This window comes from Aplysia californica, unplaced genomic scaffold, assembly GCF_000002075.1.
Source record: "Aplysia californica isolate F4 #8 unplaced genomic scaffold, AplCal3.0 scaffold00114, whole genome shotgun sequence".
NCBI lineage: Eukaryota > Metazoa > Mollusca > Gastropoda > Aplysiida > Aplysiidae > Aplysia > Aplysia californica.
Genome location: NW_004797384.1, coordinates 635,528 through 645,789, shown reverse-complemented (window position 1 = coordinate 645,789; position 10,262 = coordinate 635,528). Strand labels below are relative to the sequence as shown.

The window sequence follows — 10,262 nt, the reverse complement described above, 5'->3', positions numbered from 1 at the left end:
TAGGGAGTGGCATGTAGGTTACTCGTACGAAGCTCCAAAGTTCTCCCAAGGACACCGTGGAGCACCAACTTCCGTATATTTCTGTCGTCGCTATGTGCTCGGCCACGCCGATACGATTTGTTTATAGACATCTGTCAACACCCGGACACACGCTAGACCATCTCCTCTCTCGGCCCCACACAGATGGACCCGCCATCGGAATTCGAAGCATAATGACTCCACTGACTGAATTCCAATTTTTGCTAGAGGTGGGCAAAATCCGGATAATATAAAGGATAACAGGATAATTCTAAATGAAACATCATCCGAATTCAGACTCTTAACTCTCTTTCCTGACCCGTTAGCCAAAGTGGGTGCACCCATTTGTTGAAGTAGTGCTAACCCGTTTGTCGAAGTGGTTCAAACCCATTTGCCATAGCGGTTCACATCGTATTATTTGCCGAAGAGGTGCACTAACATATTATCCGGATTTTGCTAAAGCGACCCATTGCCCAGCCCTAATTTTTGCAACATGTAGGCTAGAAAAGCATAAGTATCACTACGAGGGACCAGTATTCATAAAACGACCGTGCCGTAAGTTCTAAACTCCACTCTCAGCTCACTGAAGGCTACATACCACAAATTGTTTTATTGTTTTACTACAGTAATATTTATGCTTCCCATCATGCCGGCGTCTGTGGTGTGGCGATTAGGCGCTTCGCCTGTGTACGCAGAAAACGTGAGTTCTATTCCTGTTAGGGGGGAGGGGGGATTTTTATCGAGTATCTCGATCTTTCTCCTGAGACCCTGTACCTGCTCAGCCAAGGTTGACACTGTCATCAGATAAAGTCAGCATTTTATCCAAAAATGGTCTTAATTGTGTCAATAGGCTCGTAAAAACACCGACATTATAAAAGAAGGTGTTGGTCTTCAGCGAACTCCATAGCCTTGGTCAAAAAAAATTCAATTGTATTCAATACGTTTAGCCCCCGATTCGCTGTCTAAATGCATTTTCAAAGAAACTGTATGGTAGCACGTATTGGTTTAATACCCAGTTTTCAACAAGGAAAGGCTACTTAAAAAAACAAGACATCCGATTCATCGACTGCCCCAGAAAAGGTAGAGCTAGTCAGGTGGAGAGCTAAGAAAAGTAAAATCAACCCACGTTCAAGAACAATTTGTTTGAGAATGGAACCAGAATCATGCAAATTGAAGCTCAGCGTACTATAAACTGAACGAATGAAACACCATCGCCGAGACGGGGAATACAATACTCCACACAGCTGTGTCTGTGTTTATCTTTGAGCATAGCACAGGTCAAATCACATAAACTATAAGAAAATTGGACAAACACACACACACCACTACCAAAAAACATAAAAGTATCCTCTAGATGTCTCCTTAAAAATGTTCAAAGAAATTGCCCAGCAGTTAAGATTCCCTGAAGGTCGCCACATATTTTTGGATGGGCTGTTTCCACGGATGTATATCTACATTTTGTAGCCGTACTGCTTGTCTAAGGGGAGAAAGATTACTTCTGTCAGTTTACCATTAATTTCGGAGGTGATAATTTGAAGTGAAGAAAATGTTTCACATTTACCAGCTTCCAGAATGTAAACACAGGTTAATGGCACGTGGAAATGTAGGCAGGTGAGCCAAGAAAGTGGGCTTCACAGGTAGTAGCTTTGCCGTTAGATGACTGACCCAGGTTTCACGATGCGCCAATTCATCTGTCATCGAGAGCGACCATATGCAGCTCTGTGACGCACTTTGACGATAGTGGTTTTTCCACAAACAGAGTCAATTGGAGGGGGGGGGGGGGTGTGTGAAGATGTGAGTGTAGGATTTTTTGGGAAAAAGTATTACAAGACAACCTCTTGTACAAACGACCACTTTCCACTCCCTCTCACCACCTCCCCCCCAAAAAAAAAACAAACAACCAACCCCCCCCCCCCCAAAACAAAACAAATAAACAAGAAGCAAACAAAAAACCAAACAACCAAACCAAACAACCTCGCCCCTTAAAAGTCCCCACTAAAAGTAAGCAAAACAATACCAGGCTCCGCGCAACGGTGACTTGAAATTGTATCTTTGTTTATATAATACTAGCTGGACCCCCTTTCTCTTAAAGGAATGATCGCTACTTTAACATCAACTGAAAGTCATTGGCCTACTATATTTACACTCTACTTGAATGGAGCAATAAATCTTGAGAGACACAAACAATTAGAAGGTCTAGATAATATAGAGATGTATAGTTGATTTTCTATTCCACTTTCGTGGTTGTACACCCCAGAATTTCAAAGTTGCGCACGGTTAGTGAACGGAAATTTCACCTGTTTACAATGGCGTCTTAGAAGACGGACTTTCCCAAGATTAGATCTAAACGGAACTAAAGAAAAACTGAAAATTAAACTTCAGTGACTTCAGGCTCCTCAATAAAACTGTGCACCTTATAAATTATTCTGAACCATCGTTAATTCTGTCAAATTCGAAAGTTAAGTGGTTGGGAAGTTTTAGGCGGCCAAAGTGACGAACTTTCACAAATATAATATGTATAGATATACGTATTGTGAGAGGGACTCTCGTGGCCTAGAGGTTACGGTGTTTGCCTCTCAGTCAATAGTTCCCGGGTTCGAAATCTGGCAGCAACTCTGGGTTCTTTACTCTTTCTGCAGCCTTTCTACTGTTACCCATAGGTTCCTTCTTACTGCTGTTTAACAGCCACACCCCTGATCTTATGGTAGGTAATATCTAACATCTTGCTTAAGCCTTCTCGGATAAGGGCGACAAATCTCGGTGGTGCAAATTGCGTACGTTAAAGATCCCTAGGTGGTTCTAATCGATGACTACATGTATAGGCTTCGGCCGCCACCCGGGATAAATTATAAATCCCTACCAAGCGGAAAATGTTTAATGAGTCCCGCGTGTTCATATGACCTTCCGCAGTTGCGAGCGCCGTAAAATACTAACCAAAACAAAACAAAACAAAACAGTGTGAAATAATGAGCCTAATAAGGTACTATACTTCATTATATATCCTATAAATGCACGATATTGTAACACACATTTTCTCACAGGTATGTATAAATACAAATAAAAATTTCCGGGTTTCTTTTTAGAGCCAATCTTTGAAAAAAAAGTTTGAATTTATCTACATTACATTTAAGCTGTCGAATCTGTAGTCCGACAGTGCTGTTTTGTTGTTTTGTTTCACTTTGGGTCAGTTTGCTTTTGGGGTTTAGCTGCGTATAATATGAACGTTTTATAAGGGTCAGGGACAGACAAAGAAAGAGAATGAGAGAGAGAGAGAAAGAGAGAGAGAGAGAGATAGAGATAGAGAGAGAGAGAGAGAGAGAGAGAGAGAAAGGGAGAGAAAGAGAGAGAGAGAGAGAGAGAGAGAGAGAGAGAGAGAGAGAGAGAGAGAGAGAGAGAGAGAGAGAGAGAGATTCTTCCAAAAGAGCGCTCTCTGCGGCCTGTCTGCAACAAGGACGGCTCATTTCCTCGTCAAAGAGCACAAAGCTCTGTGCTCGCGCGAAGCACATGATATGCATTTCCAATAGAAGAACAGAGGAGTGAACAGAGGAGTTGTGTACATGTATATATTATTGTATGGAATTTTATTTTGTTCGATATACGGATATAGCACTGAACTATTTCAGCTGATTGTCGACTAGAATGACCAGAAGTAGTTTTCTCGAGGGAGCTGACGAGAGAGAGAGAGAGAGAGAGAGAGAGAGAGAGAGAGAGAGAGAGAGAGAGAGAGAGAGAGAGAGAGAGAGAGAGAGAGAGAGAGTGAGTGAGAGAGAGAGAAGAGAGAGAGAGGAGAGAGAAAGAGAGAAAGAAAAAAGAAAGGAGAGATAGAGTGCCGGTCTGACAGACACATACCATACGTACACATAGAAACACAGATACACTTACACACGGACACAGACTGTCAGACACACATACACACACACACACACACACACACACACACACACACACACACACACACACACACACACAAACACGTACCATAAGAGGACCGAAGCAGGAGGTGAAGACGATCGTAACCCCCATGAGCATGACGACCATATGCATCTCCGCACAGCGCTGTACTAAGCTTCGCGGTCTCCGGACTCCCCCGTTCTGTGATGCCCCAAGCTCTCTCTGCCGCCGCCTCAAAGAAAGGACGGAAACAATAGCCACACAGTTACACAAAAAGGTCAACAGAATCGCCAAGAGCGAGATGATGCCGAAGAGATAGTTGTACACGATGTCCTCCGTATGTTTGCTGAGTAGATCGAGATAGCACCAGGTTGGAGGGAACTGGACTGCGTTACGACCAAAGCCCATAAGAGGCAGACTAGCCATGAAGGCGGCGAAAACCCAGGAAACACACAGCGAGTATCGAGCGTATGACTTCGGGAGCTTGCAGTGGTAGGTGTAAGGGTGGCACACGCAGATGTAGCGCTCTATCGCCATCGCGCAAACGACCAGCATTGTCGCGAATCCGGCGAATATCATCATAAAAGAGAAATAGTTGCAAAGAGCACCCACTTCTTTCATCAGTTTACCCGTGGCGTAAATACTGATCACTACCGGTGACGTCGCACAGGTTCCAAATAAATCCGTGACGGACAGACCCGCCATCAATTTGTAGAAAGTCGTGCGACGTTGCTCGATGGGCGACGTGGCCATGAGAACGAGGGCAAGGACGTTGCCTACTACACCACTTGCGAACATAAGTGAGGATACGAGTACCGTTTGGTTACGCAAGGCCTGGTTCATCTGAAAGACGGAGGCTATCGCAGCTGTGGCTTGCGACATGTTGCCATCGTCTGTGGTGATCACGTGGTTCAGAGTCGAGAGTGTCGTCTCATCCATCACGAGCATTACAGCAGAGATGAAATAGATGAACAAAGAGGTGGAAGGAAGCTTTGCGCTATTCCTAATATTATTCCTTGTTTAAAAACCTAGCCTCATAGTTTCAAGCAAAAGCGTCTCCACTTGTATGAATTAACAGAACGATTCCGTGTGAATTGCAACTACACTTAGTGTTTTGAATAGCCCCAAAGAAAATTCCAGGCGTATGTATACTTTTTTTTTCTTTAAAACTATAACACTGGTCTCAAAGGAAACTTCCGGGAGGCATAAATGAATCAACGTGCTATCACTCCCTGCTTCACACAGAATACACATTGAAAAATGTTCTTCCCTTATATTCCCTTGTTAGAAAGACACCACATTGGTCAGAAGTGCTTATGACCTTTTAGAAGACGGCTATCGAAATACATTTTGCAGTTCCTCCAAACTGTATAAAAATATCACTTTATACGACAACATGATATGATCGCATCCATACCTGTCAACCTGTCAAGTCAAGAGAAGTATTATCGCAAATTGTCGAGCTGCAATTCTGATTTTCATAAAATAATTTTATTGTCTTGATCCAAAAACTAGACAGGATCTAAAAAGAACCGTTTTAGCAACTTTATAACAAGGTAACAAACGGTCTCACAGAACTTGATGAGCAACCCAGGATATCACTGTTTCACCATACAACATGAAGGAAGGACCCTCCGAACACTGGCAACATCAACATTTGTGGATAAACTTCGGGGCATTTAGCAACCCCACTGGCAGCCTTGACAGACCGGATACAGAAGTAAAGTAGGGCAGGGTTATTCTTCAATTCGAAACTCTGTCAGGGGGAACTTAGTCTCACTTTTGCGTTGACTACCACGCTGATTACTGCCATACTTTTCTCTTAAACATATTTCACCAACACGCTGTTCTTAGACTATTTCACAAACACTTTTCTCTAAGACTTATTTCACAAACACTTTGCTCTTAGACTTTATTTAACTCAACAGCAGGTTGAGGCCCAACACTTTATTTTAGACTTGCTTCACTAACAATTTGCACTGCGATTTATTTCATCAAACGGTTGAGTCTCGGAATAACGAAATCCGTTGATATCCGTAGTCTTAAATGAAGGAACAAAAACATAACCACAAATCCGATCTATCAGCCTCGGAAACTAGCGTCTTGTCAAGAGCTGTTATCCCCAACACTCATTCCAGCATGTTAAAGAATGCCGTGACAGACAAAAGACGAGCGATACAATCAGTGCGGTTTATCCTGTGGACGAGTGAGCCAGTGGTCAAGGGGTCAGTTCTTCTTTGTGATTGCTGCACAGATGTCACGAGGGCTTACACCAGTCAGGGATTTGTGTTCTCGCCTCCCAGGTCCTGAAAGAGAAGAGTAAAGAAAAGAAATCAATAGATTATAGCAGGGAACAGCAAGTTTAAATGGTAGGGTGGGTGGGGATGAGGGGCAAAGACGGGGTGCCCCTTAGACGATGTATTAAGTTCAGAGGGAGTGCAAGTGATTTATATCGGTTTCAGATAACGCGCGTTAATAGCGGAAATGTTGTATAATGAAAAAAAAAAACCAACAAAAAAACCAACAAACAAGCATGGGATTTTATCAGTATAAGGACGGTCCAGGCCACATTAAAGGGTGCGGTTTTCGAGACAGGACAAAGTGTTAGAGGCTCAAGCAACGAACAAACACAACCTCACCATAGAAGCAAACAAACTGAGGAAGAGGAAAAGAAAACTCGCCAGAACAGAAAAAAAACTGGAACTACAGAGGAGGCACCAACCCCCAAACAAACAAACAAACAAACAAACAAACAAACAAACAAACAAGCAAACAGACACACACACACAAACCAAACCTCACTATAGAAGCAAACAAACTGAGGAAGAGAAAAAGAAAACTCGCCAGAACAGAAAAAAAACTGGAACTACAGAAGAGGCACCAACCCCCAAACAAACAAACAAACAAACAAACAAACAAACAAACAAGCAAACAAACAGACACACACACACAAACAAAACCTAACATGTTGAGGTGTTTATCTTTATCTTGTTGCTACGTGTAAAGACAAAAAAGATAAATAGATCAAGCATAATGAATGGAAGAAAGCGATACAAACAAAATTCAGGTCTATAATAAGTAGGAAGGCAGACAGGCTGACCTATGCATAAACCAAAAGGTCAATAAACCGTTTGGCGAACAGATTGAGGGATACATTGATTGTTGGACAGGATGCTGGCTAGACAGCTAATGGTGATCATCAAATAGAGACAAATGAATATTTTAGTCAAAGAAAAATGTGCCAAGTAATATTCAGAAATAAACACCCCTGCTCTAGCATGGGATTTGGAGCTCTAAATTATTTCACTCCCAGTTCTGAAAGCACAGGTAAGAAATGCATACAAATCATTGATGACATGCAGCATTTTTTGTATGTGTTTTACGGCGCTCGCAACTGCATAAGGCCAAATGAGCCCACGGGACACACCAAACATTTTCTGTTGGTCAGAAATTTTGAATATTGCCCGGGTGGCGGCCAAAGCCTACTCTCATCGCTTTTGGACCACCAAGGGATCTTTAACGTGCGCAACTCGCACACGGGACCTGAGAGATTTTTTACCCATTTTGGAGAATGCTAGGTGTAGATTTTACCTACCATAAGATCAGGGGTGTGGCTGAGAGACAGCAGTAAGAAGAAGCCAAAGAGTAGCAGTAGAAAGGCCGCAGAAAGAGTCAGGAGCCCTGAGAAGGGAGCAAAGGAGGTAGGGGGGTGGGGGCTGAAAGTGGAGACGAAAACAGAGGACAAAAAATTGTTAGGGAGCAGGAAAGGAGGGGAAAGGTGAACATTTTTTAGCAGAAAATTTTCCGTCGCTATCCGGATTCGAACCCGGGACCTATTGAATGAGATGCGAACAGCTTAACCTCTAAACCACAAGAGCCCCCATGTAGCATTTGAAACAGTTTCTTAGAGAGATGCATGTCACACAACAGTTGGAGTAGTTATGCCATCATTTTTAAAAAGTACAGTAGCCTATAAGCAGTTTATACAAATTGACAGAAGGGCTAAAAAAAAGAATAAGAACAACAACCCCCCCCCCCCCTAAAAAAAACCCAACAGACAAACAACCAAACGAAAAACTAAATGTTGTTACCATAAAACCTCCAGAGTCAATATTTTTAAGAATATAATTTTGATATAACTTCCTTATCATTTTAAAAGTAATATTAAAGGTTGTTCTCTTGGTAACAACATTCAGGTTTTTGGCTCTCCAGTAAAATTGAAGACTGCATTATACTGTTCTTTTAAAAATGACGTCAGAAATGCGCTTATCTAACTAGTCAAGTTGTCGCCTCACTTCCTGCTTGGCTGCTTGCGCAATGCATAGAATATTTTTTTTAAGTCACCGCACAAAAAGAGCAAGGCATATCCGAACAATGGGCGAACATTTGAAGGTCAGGGTTTCCGGATCTACGAAATAACGCGTGTTTTTTCACAACTGTGATGTGTAACGCCAAAACGTTGGACGTGGGACCCTTTTAAAATATTAAATAGATGTCTCGCTTCGGTTGATTAAATAAAAAAAATCTCGCTACAGAATTATTAAGTTATTTTGAATCGACGGGTGATAATTACATTAGCATATTATTCTTACTTTGTAGGTGGTTTTTGTTTTGCTGCCTGATCAGATGAGTGGGAAGAAGACAACAGGGGGGAAAAAAGCACCCCAAAATACAGATCAAGGGGAGGGGGGAGGGGAAGGGGGAAGGGGAAGGGGTAGAGGGGAAGGGGGAAGGGGAACGGGTAGAGGGGAAGGAGAAAGAGAGAATGAATGTGTGTGTGTTCCTGTGCGTGTGCGTGTGTGTGTGTGTGTGTGTGTGTGTGTGTGTGTGTGTGTGCATGTGTGTATGCATGTGTGCGTGTGGGGGGGGGGGGCGAGCGAGCGAGCGAGAGAGAGAGAGAGAGAGAGAGAGAGAGAGAGAGAGAGAGAGAGAGAGAGAGAGAGAGAGAGAGAGAGAGTAAGAGAGAAGAGAGGGAGAAAAACAGATATTAATTTATAGTCGTCCTACTGAATTTGCATCATTAAAAATGTCCTTTGCACTCAGTGACACAAATAACTATTCTTATTTGGAGAAGCCAACTTAACCCCCCCCCCCAAAAAAAAAAATGCAATCAGCAAATGCAATAAAGGCTAATCTGGCCCTTCCCTTAAGGGTCCTATGACATATACGAAAAGGACTGCGTAGGTGGAGGGCCAACGATAAGAGATTCAAGAAGACATTTCTTTAAAAATCTTGCTTCGTAACCTTTATCATCAAAAATTGTAATTGAATCCAAATCTGATTGTACAAAATCTGTCTTTGTTCGTTTGTTTCTTTGTCTTTCTAGAAAAAGCCCTCAAACCTAAAAGCACAATAGAACTAGAGTACAATTAATTACAGCCCATGTAGCCTTACCTGGCTCTGAGGATCAGCAATGGGTCATGGAGTCAAAGAAGTGTAACGATTTTTGCGTACGAGTAGATTGTGCTTTGTCACTACTGTCATATAAACCCTATCCTTTTTTTTTGTAACACATACATGACGTAGTATACTCTTGGGATTCTTCATAAAATCATCTATCTGTCAATTCGCCCCCCCCCCCCCTGTTTAATTGTGAAAGGAAAATCAGGAGCGAGGGAATAAAGACTACTTAATGCGAGTAAAGGTATAACTTGGAATTGCAATAAAGAGGTTGTGGGTGCTATTCCCGTCTCCTTCTTATAAGAACAGAACCTTTGATAAAGATCATTAAGTGTCTCGATGTCACTAAATGGAATTTTAAAGAAAGGTTTGTTTTTAAAAGGGGATAGGGGTGAGGGTGGGGGTATCATTTAACATCCCGCATCCACCACTATATAAAAAAAACAACCAATCCACCCCCCCCCCAAAAAAAAAAAAGAAAAAAGAAAGAAAGAAAAAAAAAGAGAAAGTTACTAGTAAAGTAATCGCATGAGTGTCCCTAATACAGCTCAACGTGTGGAAGTTAATCTGAATCATAGCATTTCGTGTTTTTAACATTTTAGTGAGAGTTTTACAGCATTAGCAACCCAAGTTTGTGAAATAAGAGCCGACGAGTAGAGACGTTACTAGAGTGTAACAATACACAGACAAGAAGGAGGAGAGATAAGGACGATAAATTTTTGATACGAAAGAAGGAGCAAACCACAGCAGAGCACCCGATAAGCACGTACAAAACACCCGTGTCTTAGAAAGGCCACCGGTTTTTTAAAGAGTTATCAATATAATTATCTCCCACAGGTTACTGTCCGATCAATAATTTTGTTGAGAAATTCTATAAGTAAGTAAACCAAAGACCAAAGACAGGAGAAGGGCACAAAACCCCCAACCCCTGCACCACCACCCCCCACAACCCC

The 10,262-nt window shown here is 42.2% G+C and overlaps 1 protein-coding gene across 1 annotated transcript in view; it reads right to left on the bottom strand.

The window, feature by feature from the left end:
• LOC101847253 (prostaglandin E2 receptor EP4 subtype) overlaps window positions 1–10,262 on the bottom strand; it is a gene marked incomplete in the record, with an annotated part of 31,360 nt that overhangs the window by 3,210 nt on the left and 17,888 nt on the right. The window contains 1 exon segment of the mRNA XM_013081081.2: window positions 3,997–6,215. Within this exon segment, the coding sequence (XP_012936535.1) occupies window positions 3,997–4,857 (861 nt within the window).